The sequence below is a fragment of the Anopheles darlingi genome, chromosome 2 (assembly GCF_943734745.1).
Source record: "Anopheles darlingi chromosome 2, idAnoDarlMG_H_01, whole genome shotgun sequence".
In the NCBI taxonomy this organism is placed as follows: domain Eukaryota; kingdom Metazoa; phylum Arthropoda; class Insecta; order Diptera; family Culicidae; genus Anopheles; species Anopheles darlingi.
The window spans coordinates 83,528,653-83,546,152 of NC_064874.1; the positions used below are offsets into that span (position 1 = coordinate 83,528,653).

The 17,500-nt window shown below is 47.9% G+C and overlaps 2 protein-coding genes across 4 annotated transcripts in view; both read left to right on the forward strand.

Annotated features, from left to right (window-relative positions):
* LOC125948102 (uncharacterized) overlaps positions 1 to 12,556 on the forward strand; it is an 18,596-nt gene extending 6,040 nt beyond the window's left edge. Inside the window, exons 2-6 of the mRNA XM_049673840.1 lie at positions 9,562 to 9,931; positions 10,013 to 10,140; positions 10,204 to 11,294; positions 11,616 to 12,020; positions 12,093 to 12,556. Coding sequence (XP_049529797.1) covers positions 9,562 to 9,931; positions 10,013 to 10,140; positions 10,204 to 11,294; positions 11,616 to 12,020; positions 12,093 to 12,389 — 2,291 coding nt within the window. The 3' untranslated portion in view covers positions 12,390 to 12,556. The remainder of the gene's footprint in view (positions 1 to 9,561; positions 9,932 to 10,012; positions 10,141 to 10,203; positions 11,295 to 11,615; positions 12,021 to 12,092) is intronic.
* Positions 12,557 to 13,362: 806 nt separating this feature from the next.
* Positions 13,363 to 17,500, forward strand: part of LOC125948103 (breast cancer anti-estrogen resistance protein 3 homolog) — a 28,462-nt gene continuing 24,324 nt past the window's right edge. Inside the window, exons 1-3 of one of the 3 annotated variants that reach the window (XM_049673843.1) lie at positions 13,363 to 13,638; positions 13,915 to 14,333; positions 15,560 to 15,698. In XM_049673843.1, the coding sequence (XP_049529800.1) occupies positions 15,656 to 15,698 (43 nt within the window). In that variant the 5' untranslated portion in view covers positions 13,363 to 13,638; positions 13,915 to 14,333; positions 15,560 to 15,655. Of the gene's footprint in view, positions 14,334 to 15,559; positions 15,699 to 17,500 lie in introns of all 3 variants that reach the window. The other 2 variants (XM_049673842.1, XM_049673841.1) reach the window with 2 other exon arrangements.

Here is a 17,500-nt window from a genome sequence, read left to right on the forward strand (position 1 = left end):
CCAGCGAGCGAACCAACCAAGCTAAGAATCAGTGCCAGTGTCTTGTCAAATGGCTTTATTATTCCAAACCCAATACCGACGACCGCAGCATAAATGCAACTGAGTTTGGGCCGAAGGGACGGTACGTAGCAATCGATCGAATCGAAAAGCCAAGAAAGTTAGAATCCAGCGCGCTTCCGGTCAGTTTTGGTCGTATGACCTATTGTTATTGCTTGATCAGAAGGGGAAGGAGGGGAGGGGAGGGGAGGGGAGGGGGGGTATATTATTACCTCCCACCCGCACCGATAATGTGAGACATGGCATATCGGTATTTATGTGTGTCACGTCAAAACTTAAAAGAAACAGAAATGTGTCACGACGAACGCCACGAACGAAACAACGGAGCTGGCCAGTTGTTCATGAGCACATAATGGGCAATTGAGAACGGGCGAATGCTAATGATATATGCTCGAACACACGAATTGATGCCTCGTGTGCCTCTCATATGCATAACACACATTCGCTGCAAGCTGGCCTGCTTGAATGTTACCAACAATCCCACCAAGCTGCATATCGTTTTGTCAGCAAAACGCACTCGAACAGACGCACAGAAACATCCAAACAATCCCTTACGCATCCCTGCGCGTTTGCTGATGTTTGCTGATGAATCATTTATTTAATTAACTCTCCCCGTGCCCGTGGTATAATTCAATCAGCCCTAATAAAAGCCAGACCTCGAAGGCCCACGGAAAACCAAGGAAAGGGCACTTCCACTGTGTACTTCCATGGGCTCGGTCTGGCCGGCCAGTGTTTGTCTTCTGGTGCGCGTTGGTACTGCCGAGAGGAACGAGAGGAAATCGGGATGGCATCAACGGTGAAACAGGAGACGGTCGCGCGAGATGCTTTCGCTGGAAATCAAAACACGAGACGACCGGAGACACACACACACAAACACACACACTGGGGGCAGTACTCCGCAGTCGGCGCAGTTGTTTATGCCTCCCGGTCGGTCAATGGTCCTTGTGAGCTCGATGATGATAAAAGGCCCTCTGCGTGATGTGAAGGAGCATATGAGAGGTGGTGGACATGTTGCACAGGGAAGCTGGCATCTCGGGATAATGTGAAAGCTGGAGCCTACGGTTTCGCATATTTTCGTTTCGTCGGAAATGTGGTGCAGATCTGGTCGGCAAGAGGCTAGGGCAAGAGGACTCAGCACAAGTGGGAGATCATTTGAATTCCAAATAATTCAACCACCGCCAGAGATCGTACCAGCAAAGAGTGCTAGAGATCGTGAAGAAGCAAACAGCTAACTTGTAGCTGTAATAGTAATGCAAGGACAGTGAGGTAAAAAGACGCAAAAAGAAATTTGAATTAATTTGGGAGTCGCTTGGAGTATTGCTGTATTTAATGGTTTCAGCATATGCGAAGGACATATGATTGATAAGAATGCTATCACCCGAATCATCGATCGATTCTAGTCATATATAGCTAAGGCTATTGATTAGTGTGCTATGGACTGGAACAAACGGTAATTAGATCGGTCCGGATGTGGAAATAACAAGCAAAAATTGCAGATTCCATTTTTGCGACATTTTGATTGTGATGGCCCGAACAAAGCAATTGCAATGGCATTGAATGTTTTCGTGCGTTAGTATCTGTTGTTTATTGACGCACTTCGGACCCATGTTTTGTCCGAAATTGATAACCTAACTAATTAGTATTTTGTACTTTTGTTTGACCTTGGGTTTTCAGAAATTTCCTGTTTGTCAATTCGCCATATCTGAAGCATTTAAACCACAGATACTGCTATTAGAACTTCTTTAGCTAACCAGTCCTTTGTTGCTTGTTTCATTGGAAACATAACCGCTTTATAATATACTCATCAACAGTTTAATGACTTGCTTACCTTTTACAATTATTAATGCGAAAAGATTGTTGATAGTCTTCTAGTGACATAGAAGTTAGTGCAGTCGTTCTAGGAGACTCTAGTGACATTTTCGTAGAAGGCGACAATTGCCGTCTTATGAGGCAATTAAGTCCTTGAGTAGTAGTTAGTATACAACAATAATGAATTATTTTCTTTTTTACATATCTGAGAACGGACGAGCCGTATGCATGATTATGAATTATTAAAAAATAAATAAACAGTTATGGTTATGAAAATAATCAACTAAAATAACATCTGGTAGAAAATTAACGTTTCGCCCACTTACAATAATATTAAAACTGATTAAAGCTCAAAGCTCCTGCCGGTTAATACCGCTTTCACTCAGAGAACATTCCAACTAAAGATCCCCAATCTACCAACAAAACCAGGCATTGAACGAGATCAAATTCAGACAATTCCGACCGAAACATGGTCCCACTTTCGTTTTACGACAAAAACGACGTGCACCGGGGTCAACCAGATCAACATAAATCATCTGCAAAGTGTCTCACGAATTCGCGTCGCGCTTTAAACTCCTACGCGAACATCAATTTTGCCATCGAGGATAATTTGCCAGAAGCCGTTCTACACAACATAACCACCACCACCACAATAATGAAGCCCTTCCCTTACGAAAACACCATAAAAAACCGAAATCCGCCGGCCTCGGGAGATAGATACACGGTCGCGCGTATCATCCACCGCATCAGGCACGATCCATCCAGCACGGGACTCCCCTTCCCCCCCCCCCCCCCCCAAGAGTTTAAGAACCGCCTCGCGCGAGAAGTCAATAAACAAATGAGCGGCCAATAAAAATGGCCGCTTCGCAGCTCATAAAAACCGTTCGTCATGTTATGTTTCGCCGTGCTGCTGCTGTGCGGTCCCGAGGCCGGCCCATGCGCATAGTAGCGGCCACGCAAATAACTAGATTACACGGAAGCTTTTAAGACCCGTGCTCCCGTGCGTGGCATAGCATTTTCGGGCTCCACGACAGCAGCAGCCGGATTCCATCCTGCGAGTCGTTTTGGGGGGTTTTTGAGGGAATTTTGGGACCTCAAATCACGGCAAGCCACGGGAATGTTTTAAGCCACCGTATCATTACGCCCTCCTCGACAGTCTGGACCGCTTCCCTTCGGGGCTAATGGAAGGTGGCGTGGCGCGTGCGTGCGCCAGCTGGTCCACGATCGTCTCCGCCATCGCTTTTCCCTTCGCGATCACCGCGCGCGACTTAGAACAGTCTCGATGCACATAAGAGAGAGACAGAGAGAGGGTCAAATGAATGCCCTGGCCTGGCGGGGTCGCAAAATCGCGGTCGCGGACTGGGGCGAACGAATCGAATCGCGGTGAAATGGAGTAAATGGAGTAAGTATAGCGTGCACGAACCGGACGAACGGACGAACGGATTCCTAGCTAACCTCCTCGCCCAGAGGCACCCGAGGAGTCTTCTGCCTTGGATCCTTGCAAGGGACGGGAGCCACCGACCGATTGGCCACCGTTTGGCAAGTCACTTTCTCGAAAAACGGAGCTCGCGCATCAGCCGCGGGCACAAAGGAAGCGGAGAAAAAGAAGCGAAGAAGGGGGGGATTCAAAATCAATTGGAACTGGTTTAATGGCGTCGATAAATCAATCAAGCAGCGAGCAGAACCGCGAAGGAGAACCGCTTGGCCGCTTGGCCGCACCACAATAATAATGATTTCGACGGTGAAAATGGAGGCTGCAGCCTTTCGCGCGCGCGCGTCATCGACGTCACGGCGCCAGGTCGCGATCGAGACATTCGAAAAGCAAGTCCAGGGGAGGAGAAGAAGTAGTAGTAGCTTCCTGCCCTGAAGGGGGAGGGGGTAAAGGAGTAGCTTTTCCATCCCTAATGGGCCCCTTGTCTTGTCCACTTATGGAGGGAAAATGCCGTACTGGCAGAGGCGCCAGTTTCCTGCCATCTCGGTGTGCGTATCACGAAGCGATCCGTCGCATAACAAAAAAAAAAAAAACGGAACACGGATTGGCCGGCGGGGTGCCGTGGACACGTGGAAAAAGGGGGAAAAGATCCGAAAAAAAAAAATGGACGTTCCATTCCGAGCACAAAAGATCAGCGCACGCGCTACATGTTCGGGATCGTGGCGATTACGATCAGGCCTAATGCCAGTTCGGCGAGCGGGCGCGTTATCCTCTTCCGTTAACCGGTGTTTGAACCGGTGGCTACGAGGTCGAGGGGAGGAGCGGCCAATCGCTGCTTTTGGCGTCGATTTTTTTGTTGTTGTAAGTTTTCTAGCCGATCGCGAACGCCTCGTTCGCCACTCTGCTCTTCCCTTCTCGCTCCCTTTCCATCTTTTCTCTTCTCTTCTTGCCACTCACTCAATCACGGTTTGTTTTATATTTTTACCAGTTTTCTTCCACGTTTTTTTTTGCGGCCATTTCGCCGCCCGGCCAACTATCGCCTCTTCTTTTCCAATCCGGTCACCACTTTTTTGGTTGGTGCGCGGTTTGGTAGTTTTGAATACCACACTGCGTTGTGTATGTGACTTTTTTGTGATTAATATTTCTCGCTCGTGTGTGTTTTTTTCTTCTCTTTCTTCCCCTTTTTCCTGCGGATTGTGGGGTTCGTGTTCTGCGTGTCACTCTTTTCGATGTATTCGGACCTGTGCTTCGCGGGGGGCTGCTAATAGAGAATGAGTGGCTTGGGCAGTTAGGTTAGACCTTCTCCTACTACTCTTCTGGTCTGTTATCGTTTTGTTTTTCTTTCTTTGCTTCTTTGCCGGTGTTTTCTATCCTGCCTCGATCGCGGTTCCCTCCGGGTACTCAGTACGGAGGCCTCATTGTCCACCACTACTACTACTACTAATACTACTACTGCTTCGGACACGCGTCCGCCTCGATTGCCCTCGCAAACGGCAAACACGGTCTTGATCTTGGCAGGTCTATTTTAGGATATTTAAATCGTTCACCTTCGACGCCTTCGACGCCGGTTTTCCTCCTTCCTATCGCTTCCCTCTTTGCGCTGGAATCGATGAGCGGGATGTGATTATGATTTGGTTTCCTTCCCTTGCCTTGCCTTGGTGGAGGTTTTTGTTTCGCTCTTATTGCGCCACTTGTCTGAGGCGGATTCGGCCTTTCGGTCGCCATTGTTGCGTTGCGTTGCGTTCACCTGCGTGCCGCTGCGATTAGAGCCGTCCGCTTTGCTTGCTCTGCGCTTGAATTCGCTGGTTAATTTGTCAGATCTGATCTGAGAGGAGTCTCAATTGTGCTGGCAGCAGCACGAGCGTGTGTGTGTGTGCGCGCGTGTATGTTGTCTAGATCATGCTGGCCTTTTTTTTATGTGAATTTCCAAAACGGCATAACCATAAGCATAGCTTCCATAGCGCAGCAGCTCCCAATTTCACTTTGAACTGTTTTCTATTGTGAAAAATGGAATCTCGACGCCCAGAAAAAGAGAGAGAGAGAGTGGGTGTGTGTGTGTATGTTGGATAGAGATTTGGTTCGACTGCTACGAGATAAGTGGCATTGTATCGTACAACCTCGCTCCTTGCGCGCTCGATCGGTTCGCCCTATTCACGCCCCGATCGAAAACGAAGCGAACGTTTCGAACCCCTTCTTGTCCCCTTCCCACCTATTGACACTCAATAGCATAAAATCATACGAAAAAATCATAAATGAAACATCATCGACGCGAGCCGATCATCGGGGATGGTGAACGGATTGCGGATGAAGAACGGACTCCGGGAATCGGTTGAACGGTTGGTCGCTCGATCCCTTTCGCACCCGCAGGACCCGGCGGCACCATGGCAGCAGTCCACGGACTGGACCGAACCGAAAACAATCGGTTGATTGATGCGAGTGCGAGCGAAACACGTGGCGGTGGCGGCGGCGGCAGCGGCTCGCGATGCGCCACCAGACCGACGGACAATCCCGCATGAGTTGCCTCTTCCCACTGGCTTCCACAGACACACACAGAGTAGTGGTGGTGGTGGTTATGAAACCACCGTTCTGGGTCACTTAATTCTCTTAATCCAGCTTCCTCGTCATCTCCTTTCCAATCCTTTCAACGATCTCACTCCACACCACTCCGCACCACTCTCGGACTCGGTATGAGATCGTTTTTCTTCTTCTTTCTCTTTATTAAACATTAGCATCATTCCTCCCCCCCCCCCCCCGCACCGAAAAAAAAACTCCCGCTCCCTGTTGGGCGTGAAGCTGCGGTAATCCAGCGTCCATCAATCTCCATCGGGATCGGCTTCATCACACGCCACGCCACGGCATATTAGAGTTAGGATGTGAGGAGAAGTAAAATATTTTCCGTTTCACCGGGAATTTGAAATCCAACCGGCCGGCAGCAAAGCAAAGAGGGAGAAGATCCAACGGAGGAGGAGAGACCGTCGAGCCGCGCTTGCCGGGCAAGGCTGTTAGGGTCATTCGGGGGGCCTTTTTTTATTTTGTTTGGGTTTCTCCCATCTCTTAAGTGTTCTCAATTGGACTGTTTTACGATCTAGAACCTAGTGGTCGAACAAGACGCGACGATGACCGTTCGCAAAGGCTAGACCAGCGTACAAGACGGGGTCTCTGGTTAAGGTGAAAACCGATTTACTGGCATCGCCTCCCATTTATCATCGAAGCAAAATGACCCGTCGATAATGGAGCCTCGATTTGCGATCGAGAATTTGCTGCTTTCCACCTTAAAAGGAAAGCATTATGATGCTGCGGTTCGATTGGCTCGCTTTCATTGGACGCTCGCTGGCTCGGAAGATAATAATTAATCTTTGAGGTTGAGCGTCTAAAACGCCTCGAGGAACGGATTACAAGAGAAAGAGATGAAGATGAAGTGAAGGGTAAGTGGATGATGTGAAGGAGTTCTGGATAGAAGGAAACATGATCACTGTAGATCAAGACGCTCGTAGAAGTCAAGTGAAACTGAGGAAGTTTGATTAAAATATTTGAAATTTGAATAAATTTTATAAAGCCAATCGTTCTCTTGTGAAAACCAACTTAGCTAAATTGATTAAAAACGAGGTTTATAGTTCTGAATGTCTGTTGGGATGTGTATCACAAGCTCCGTAAACTCTCGTGGAATACATGATTATCGAGCATTAATGAAGAATAGACTGATACAAACTTGAAAGATACATTAAATACAAATTTCATTACATGAGTTAGACATTTAAATCAAACAGAATGATGAAAACGATTTATGTTTGGTTCGATTCTGCTTCTACCAGAGAATCGCCACGAACATATGAAAACACAAAAAAATATTCTCGAAAGGATAAATTATTCAAACGCGCTTATATCTAACTCGAGCTCTTGCTCGAATGCAAATCATGCTCCGTCCGACATTAGGGAGGCCTGGAAGGGCGCGAATGGTGGATTAATATTTTATGTCTCGCTTCGATTCGCCAAAAAAACTTCGATCAAACAAATTGACATTGATCGCCCCGAGAGCCGATGGCCTTTAATCATTAAACATTCATATCTGCACCACTACCACCGGGCCTCTCGGCCCCATTCCCCGATATCCGTGACCATTAGCCACCATAACGGGTTCGTCCTTGAGGATCGCCTCTACCAATCAACATGCGCTGTCGACCTGTGCAATCATGCGCGTACACACGCACACACACGCGCGCGAACACAATCGGTGCCAATAAGCTCAATTTGGAGCAGTGTCCACCAGGTGAAGAAGGGTAGAAGGGAGGGGAAACGACAAAACAAAATGTACGCTAAAGCAGCCCCCCCGACGTCGACGTCACCAACGTCCTAATCAACTTCAACTGCGAGCAACCGTCGACCTAGGCGATGACCGGGGGAATTAGATTCCTTCCTTTTGGCCATCCACTTCCCCCATCTGCCAATATGTTGGCTTTTCTTTCTCCTTCTCTCCATCGATCGATCGAGATCTGTTGATTGACAACTGGTTGTGGCACCGTCGAAATCGAAGTGACATCCATCGTCAGCCGCCTTTTTTTTTTTGCAAAGAAGGATGAAGTCGTCGTCTGTAAGAAGTGGCCACATCTTAGCCTCCTCGCACACACACATACACCTCCTGTATCCTAATGCGAAAACATTGTCAAATGAGGGACAAAATCCCCCAAACGGAACGCCAACGCCAACACTAGCGCAAGTGTCACATTGAGCAAAATCGAAACTAGAAGAGTCCGAACTGATGAACCTTCCGATGGTTTGGTTGATGGATTTGGCAGGCGGAAACCTCGTATTGGCCGAATTAATGTACCCTTTTCTCCCTTTTATTCTCCTCGCTCGCGTGTGAGGAATTTACAGATTTTTCCTGACATACCATTAGCATTGATTTGCTTCACATAATATTCATCAAAATACTGGTTTGTGGCACATTTTTTCTCTTTTTTTTTGTTGTTGTTGCTGAATTTGTGCGCTGGATTCGGTTGCTTTCTTGCCGTCCTCGGCCGGCCTGTTGGTTGGTTTGGTTGGGCTGCGAAGCAAACCTTCGCCACTTGCCACGGTACCACGGACACTGGTCAAGATCATGGTTAATATAGACTTTTTTTTTGGTTGTGCTCGCCGGACCGTGCACGATATATTAACGCATACTCTTTCTCTTTCTCTCCATCAACGGGGCAGTTTTTGTTGTTTCTACAATATTCTCGCCCCGTGTCCCGGTCGTGGAGGCTGCTGCATGACTAGGCTGAATGCTGCTGCTTCCCCCGCTTGGTTTTGATATTGGAGCTCGGGCGATCTGGCGCTGGCAGGCGAGATCGGGCTAATGCGAAATGTTAGGCCCCAGAATGGCGAGAAGGCCAAGTCAATCTCGTACACCGAAAGGAAAAAAAAAAAACAACGAGAAAAAAGTAACAAAAATGCGGTGCCAAGAAACAACAAATGTCCGTCCGTCAATAAAACAAAGTAGAATTGAAATATGTAGAGCGAAATCAAATCATCTCGGTCGTGGAACGAGCGGAAGGCGAAGGCGCGGCAGGGAGGCCAAGATGGAGAGATAGAGAGCGGTTGGGAGCGTGCAAAGCCTGATCTGGAGCGGGGGCAGCGAGGAGCAACAAAAAAAAACCAGATTTTTCAGCCAATAATATTCATAGCAGAGCGTACCGAATGCGCGAAACGAAGCATTAACAAGCGTAATCGGCTCAAATGGTGCGGTACATGGGCCTTAAAGGAGGGGTGGGGAGGGGGGGGGGAGAGGGGAAGAAGGTTTTACGAGAGGAGGTGGGGGGCCCAGCTAATCCGCGTTTGGCACACGTTTGGTCGGTGAATAGAGCCAATTCTTGGAACATTCAAATTCTGTCCCGCTTGTGTGCGTAACGTGGCGGAAGTCAAATGAAGAATTTGATATGATTCGGCAGCGCCTTGGCACTTGCTGGTAGAATGGCCTAGCGTCTGTTGTTTCCATGCTTTGATTTTTACTGCTCTGCCTTTTAACGACTGAACACCGATAAGGTCCATCGAGTAGAATGGTTGCAAGCAATAAACGCTACCAGGTTTAGGAGTCCTTCCATAACGTCATAATCGCTAAGCACGTGATCATCGGTTACCTGCTGTTGCTACTATTACTACTGCTCGCAGCAGGCTTATCGCTACACATCGTCACTCGGGCAACATAGAGTGTCATTGATTTGCATACTTTTAGGGGTTTTCCATGCTCGGGCCGCGTTAATCAACGATCGCTCTCCGCTTCTTTCCAGATAATTACGGCCTAATACAGCGGTACGCGTCAGGGTATGATTGCAAGCACGATAAATGTCAGTACGAGAGTCTGCACGAGCACTTCCACTGCCACGACACGTTCTGCCGGGGAAAGTTGCTCTACAAGAAATACGAAATCATTCGCCATCTCAAGTGGCACAAAAAGCGCCAGGAGTCGCTAAAGTACGGTTTTTATCGGTTCTCTTCGTCGGATGACTGCAGCATCCAGTACGGCGCGTGCCAGCATAACTACAAGCACACGCACTATCACTGCGTGCACGAGAACTGTGATAAGGTGTACATCAGCACGAGCGATGTGCAGATGCACGCCAACTACCACCGGAAGCATGAGGCGATCGTGAAGAATGGGTAAGTTTGGAGCCGAGTCGAGATGAGAATGTTACAGAAGCAACAGATATTCATGAGATTACTTTAAATTCCCCTTGTTAGCTTCCAACGGTTTCGTGCGACCGAGGACTGCAATACGGAGTACTGTGCGTTTCGGCATCAGCGAACGACCCACTTTCACTGCCGCCGAGAGAACTGCAAATACACCTTCAAGAACAAGGCAGATATGGGTAGGTCTGCGGCCATTCCATCGTTTGCGAATTTAGACTAATGTCTTCTTCTACCCCTTGCAGAAAAACACAAAACCTATCACCTTAAGGACGAGATGCTGTTGCGTGATGGCTACAAGAAGTTCCTTAAATCGGAAGACTGCACCTACAAGGATTGCCGATTTTCGCGGGTTTGCAACCACATTCACTGTATGCACGAAAACTGCCATTATGTGCTCCATTCGAGCGGGCAACTGTTGAGCCACAAGCGAAAGCACGAGCGCATGGACACCGAGGTGGACTATCGGCGATTCCAGATGGCCCGTAGTTTGCTCACCAAGCTGAACGGATCGTCGAAAGCGGAGGAGGCGGAACCAGCGCCCAGCAAGTCCAGGGCAAGCACCGGAACACCCGATACAACGACACTGCACGATGATAGTTCGATCTCTCCGGGTCCATCATCTGTACCCAGCTCAGTGACTGCGACCGTCACGACGGAAGCTCCCCCAAAAAATCCGTTCCTCGAGTTACTCTCGGTGATGGCAGAGATCACGTTCCGGGCGTTGCCACTGCAGATGATGTACCATATGCGGTTACAGCTGTTACAGAACATGAGTTACGAGCATGTCTTTGCACCGGAAAACGTCGAAATGCTACGGGGTCTCTCGCTGATGGGTTCCTTCGAGGAGAGTTATCTGCATCAAATGTATGGCGGTGCAATGATGGCCACCGGCACTCCAATATCCAACCTCCACAATCCACAAGTTCCTAGTGCAATTTCGGGCGTTGAACGAGGGGCGGTGGGGGTTAAGAGGAAATATAAACCAGAGGAAACTGGCGCGGATCAACCGGAAACATTCACAGTAGATGGGCCACTGTATATGAAGAAGGAATCGCTCAGTACAACGCCACCGCGCTCGAAGCTGCTATCGAATCCATCGGTTGACTATCGATTGCTAAAAAGAGAAGACAGTGGGGGTGTTGGGTGCACCACTAGTATTCCGACCACGACTCCGACCAGCTCCCGAAGATCCCCGCTTGAGGGTGGCGTGACGGATCGCGATCGGGCACTGCTAGAAACGGCCAACTTTCTGCAGTTCAGCTCGAGCAAAACGTTGTTTAATCGCAAACGGGGACGTCCACGGAAGAACCACGTGATGGAGGTGTACAATAATGTAAGTTTCGGGTTCTGACCCTCTCTCTTTCTCTCTCACTTTCACTAGCTTACTATCTGCATCTTCATCATTCATCCACTAACAACCTAACATCCCCAATCTTATTCTTACACATCGATTAACGCACGCTCGGACGAACAGGACAGGCAACCTATCTTATCTCTTCACTAACCACCGGTCGGTGTTGATCGATCGGTATGGAAGTTCCTACATCCAACCATTACATGTCAATTATGTGAGCATCATCGGTGGCGGACCATAAATCGATCCGTGTCTGTATGAATCTCAATTTCAATCAACACGCCAACCCTCGCATCATAGGTTCAGGATTCTCCGCAAGCCATATTCACCAGCTTCAAGTTGGAGAAGAGCGATTGCAAGTTAACTGGCGATGTTCCGCCTTCAACGATCTCGGCACCCATGGAGGGACTAACGGCACCGAAGGAAGCAGAGCGAATTGCGGACCTTCGTCTTGGGGCTCGTACTCCATCATCAGGCCGATCGGAAACGATACCGGAGTCGAGCAACCCGATGCATCCCCCATCACTTCCTCCATACGTGCCTGGGAGTTATATAGGTCCACCGCCAACAACGAACAATCTAGGCGGGCTTGATTCGGCCGGGATTTTCGGGAACTTTTCGCAGCTCCTAGAGCGTCACATGCGTGAGGTGAAACAGGAACCAGTAGCCACCATCACACAATCGAGCATCGATCGCCGGGAGAAGGTTTGTCGATCGATTACGCAACCAACAGTTTTCCAATATCAAGCTAACGCTTTTCTCCGGTACGAATTTCAGGCTCGCAATCATCTGAAGTGCGTTGTGTGCGAGAATCTGTTCGAAACGTTCGCCGACATTAAGAACCACGAGTGCCGCGGTGATCGGGCCGCGCTGGAGAAGCCTTTGCTGGCATTTCCACCAGCACCACCGGCCTATACTGGACCACCGATGATGGATTACAGTAGGCCAACTTCAATGATGGTTGGTGTGCCGCACCTGTCAGCGCCTCACCCTGTGAAGGATGCAACCTCATTGGTGAAAACGGCTGGTACGTTCTTTCCTGATGTTAATGCCAACAAATTAAAGTACTCGTGAGGGTACTGGGTACTGTAGGGAATTTGCTCAGAACATTTCTAAGATAAAGGTATTGTACTGTTGGTATAGATTATAGAAAACCATCCTGAAAGGGACACTGACCATATGACGGGCCATAAGAGAACTATCTAGTAATGTAAACAAAACGGAAATGTAATCAATTGTACAGCAACTTAGTAATATACTGTAAAAAATTCAGTTAAAGAATTAAAGAATGAATCTCGAAATGGACTGAGAAGATTTGTTTAACGGTTTGGTAAAAACATTTGAAGTGGTTTCATCCGCCGTCGACACAAGCATGATCTCAAAAGCAACCTTTTCTATGCATTCAACCCCTTTATCAACAATCGCAATTGTGGTTGTGACCTTACGATGAAGTTAGAAAGAAAAGATCACAAATTCGTCACCGCATCTTCTGGAGAAATTTCCAAATTTGTCAAGTCAACAGTACATTGCGCCGTGCGTAGGGCGGTGTACGCCGCGAATAAACATTTGCATTTCAACATTCCGATTGCTGCACATTCGGTATTCGGCGGGTGGATGTGTGAAACGCTACACTGCGTGCGGCGTGTAAGGCAGCTATCCAAACATCGCTTAATGCCATGAAACGAGAAGTAAAGATAAGCCAACGAGCCAGCTGCCTTTAAGGTGACCGGGCAAGGGAGAGGAGATTGTGGAAAGAAACTCATCTATTGACATGTGGGCAGACGGTAAAGTTATTTAAAATGTTCGAAAAACTTTTCTTCTTTTTTAAGTTTATATTTGGATTGGAACCTTTCCAACCGCAACCCTGAACACCATCTCGATCGACATGTTATTTGTTTATACTAAACACCATCAGCCAGGTGACAAACTATTCAATCAACCCACTCGCGATTGATGACGTCATGGCGGTGGTAGTGAGTAGCGCGCGCACCCCTTTTGACCAACACATCCGGCACGGCCATAAGCCTTCGGAACGTACAATCGAGTGGGTACGCGCCATCAGGCCGGTCGATATTCGGGCCAGTTCCGTGTGCTGCTAGTGTATGGCTATTGTTTTGCTCTTTACGATCGTTTAGTGGTGTTGATCACGTGGCGCAGTTGAAGTGCGCTTTCCCAATAGAACTGTGTTATTATCAGTGCACTGGTGTGACGGTAACAACATCTTTATTGCTCCATCAGAGTTCTAAATGCTCAAGGCTGTTCTCGTTCGAGAACTACTGCAATGCTGGCGTGAGTGAAAGGTCCACCAGGTCGATAAAGCAACGTGAGTATCATATTGCAGCATAATCAGATGCCGCAGTCCAGATAAGGCGAGGTGTGAAATGTGGCGGCTACCAAGTGCCTTGAAGTGAACCACGTGTCCACTGAAGAATGTCGCGATAGGCCGAGAGTGGATCGAAATCGAAAAAAGCGGTGTCGTGAAGCAAGACAAATGGGTTTTTAATTATCACCATATACCGCGGTGGCAGCGACTTCAAATTCCTTTACCGTAAAAGTTACTAGTTCAAGAAGTGTCAACTTTGCTTTCCAACTACACCAGGGCAATTGGTGAACCGCTTCTCAACGTGTCGAAGTTACTGGTGGGGCGAACAAAGTGTTAACGACGACTTCCACGTTCCAACCCCCTCGGTTGTTTATTCGCGCGGTGAATGATCTCACTCGCGATCGAGACGGATCGAAACAAATCTAATTCCATTCCATTCCATTCGACTCGACCAGCCCGTGCACCTTGCCCACGATGCACGTCGAGGTCATTTAATTTGCATTAAATGCAGCCCCGGGGTGTGCTGCGACTGGTGGTTGATTGTGGTTGCGGTGGTATGTGGTTTGATGTACCAGAAGTGCTATGGTGCTGGCGTGCTGCGTGGAGAAACCTCAAACAAACGAACGCACTCGCAGACGTAGACGGTGCAGCGATTGGAGCCGCGTGATAAATGTTGGCGCTGGAGCCTATAGCTGGTAAGTGTAATTACTTTCCGCGGGAACAATCAGTCGACTGTACGAGGGCTAGTTATATTCCGGTCTCGGTCTCTTAAAGCACGAGATGGAAAGGGCTTCGACGGTGTTGGCCGTTGGAAGTAAACATTTAGCGAAGCTTAGGGGCGACCGTGCGTCTATATTCTACGTGAAAGCAACGAGACGAGACTGTTGTTATAGATAGCCACCAGATAGCCACAGCACCGTGGTGGTGTTCACTCGTGGGGTCGATAGTCGGTTTACGGTATCTGAGCCAAGAATGGGTGTGCGATGTAGTAAACAAATATCAAGGAAATTGCTCGAATGAACCAATAGCAACGAAACGTAGTGACTTCGTAAAAGATGTATAACTTAAGGAAGTGAATGTAAGAACTTAAATACATTCTTTATAATAAATAAACATCAAAACCGAATTCTAGAAACCTTTGTCAATACTTAAAACGCGCCGCTTCTACCTTCACTTCAAACACTCCAAATTAAGTCAGAACCAGCTCATATACACAAGCGCACGATTGGACCATATCAACCAACGAAATCAAAGACAAGATACCGAGGAACGTTGCTTGCGTGGGAGAGAAGCCCACAAGATGCGAAAGCAACGCACACAAACAGAGCACCGACCGCCACAAACAGACTTATGACATCATTTGTGTGGTTCATTAAATATTCAAGAACGCAGGCTGCACATTAGATGATACCAAATCCTGACCAAATCCTCCATTCGCATGATCTCAACGGTGGAATATAGGGCGGGGTGGCAGGGAGCGGACAGCAAAAGGTTGGTTGTTGGAAACCGGTAAACCACGATAGATGTCGATGTTTCGGTGTGGCACCGTGCCGCGTCACATCTCGACCGCCGCCAACTCCCCGTTTTCGAACGGACAACTTTGCCAAATCTGTTCCCAGCCATGACTTCTTGAAGCTTAGGTTAAGCTGACGGCATTAGCACCTCGAGCTCTGAGGCTGGAGTTCTGCGATGAGTAGCCGAGACAGGGTACGGGATAATCGTCTTACCGACAGCGCGAAGATGAAACAAATTGCAGCCCATTTTCGCGAGTTCTGGTGGGGGGGGCATAGGGTTCATCCCTAATCTAATCTCGCTTCTACTGACCGGAGTACCAGAGGAGGAGAATTAACTGTTGGTGCTCCCTGACTTTTTGGTGTTGTTGTCCGTTCGGACGAAAGTAATGTTTCTTCATCCTTTCCAGGGCGACTTTAGTGATAGGCTGGGAACGACCGAGAACGGCACGTTCAATCAACACTAGGACACACCACCACTAGACCATCGCACGATACGCATAAGGATGGGCAAAACCACCAGCAAACTCGACAAAAGACGTTCACAGAGTAAGTAAAACGGTAGGCCAGGGATCGTGTACCGGAGACCTGGGAGGAAGGGCCCTAACACGCTACACGAAACGCGTTAATTAGTCTTCCGACTGCTTAATGAAATTATCTTCGCGAAACTTGCTCAACCAGTGCGCCGCCTGTGGCGTTAGGGGTTCTACGGATTCTACACGTGCATATGCAAAAGCCGGATCCAACTCGCCGGGCCATGTTCCGCGGGTTATAGCGTGCGATTATGGCGTGCCGGTGGTAGCCGGTTTTATTTTTGCATCTCTCGGCAACACCGTATCGCTTACACTTTATCTTAATTATCCTCCTTGATTGGCTTAGGTTCACGCTCATAATCAATTGGTTTTTATGAACACTGGCGGCGGTTGGTTCGGTTAAGGCTGCGTTGCAGGCTCCATGTGAAGGCTTTGGAGCGAAGGGGGAAAGGAGTGGCTCAAGCATGGAATTCCTTATGAACATGTGAAATCTTCAATTGCATTTGCAGTGAAATGAAGTTTGAAATTTTGGAGACTCTTCTCTTCGTCGTGGGGAAAGCGAAGCAAAAAATGCTGTGGTTTTTATGGTGAAGATGACTTTTTCCCATTTGTGGTAATGCAGTTTGTTTTGGTAAATTTTAATTTTCCAAACTAATGTTTCACTTTTTTTTAATACCAAATACTCAAAGATAAATGTTACATTGCGATGATATTATTAATAGCGTTTTGAAGATTGCTTTTTGTGTTTCAACTGCGATCGATGCTGTGTTTGTTTGATATACCTGGAATGCACATTCTCCAGAAAAGTGATAATCAAACTATAAAAATTCTGGCTATATTCTAACTATTGTTTGTACTTGAAAGGCACAAAACGAACATACAGCATTTCACGATTTACTTAGTTGAAAAACTCTGCGAGAGTTTAAACGGCACCGGAACTATTTTTAGGCAAATTTAAAATAGTTGGATCATTTTATGGATCATCGGGATTTAGGTACAGAAGAACTACGCGGTTAAAAGGCTTAATTAGTTTAAAAAATAGGCCTGGAATGATGCAATTAAACGTGCTATGAAACGATACTGCTGCGTTATCAAACGATACGATTGTTATTTCAATTTTGAAATAAATTCATTCAATAGGGAAACGTTAGCATCAAAACAATTAATTTCCAATTTCTGTCTAGTTTCAATTTAAATGAAACTTGCAATTTCATTTTTTTTCGGGTTCAGAAGAATGACTGCATGTCACCAACTGTGCCGCACATGGTAGTTTGTGACAGTCGTGCTCGCGACCGGCAATGTGGCCAACCGTTCCACAACATATCACGGCACGGCACGAGCGACCACAGCAGCAGCACCAGCATCACCGTACTGTCCCACACCCTACTGCACTAGCTCGCCTGCATCCGCGTGGTGTGCATGCAGCTCCACGCAGCCCACATGCACTCGGTTCGGGACGGGTGTATCGAAAAAAAAAAATGCTGGATTGAATAATTTATATTAATCGATGCCGGCGTGAATGAAAGGCCACGACGAGAAGCCGCTTCAGCGACCACCGGCAGTGGGTCACTACCAGCAGCGGTGAACCGGCCGGGACTGTTCAGGTCCAACGCGGCTCGGCTCCTCACCGACTGCGGGATACATGGAAATGTCCGTGGAAAGGGAAAGTCACCTAGCCACCAGCGGGTAATGGACTTCCACGAGAGAGACCGCAAACGGTTCTTCGAATAAAAAACTTTACTTGCAAACGGGTGAGCGCTTGGGATACGAAATCAGATCGCCATCTTATCACCTGGCCATCAAACACACGCCAACACT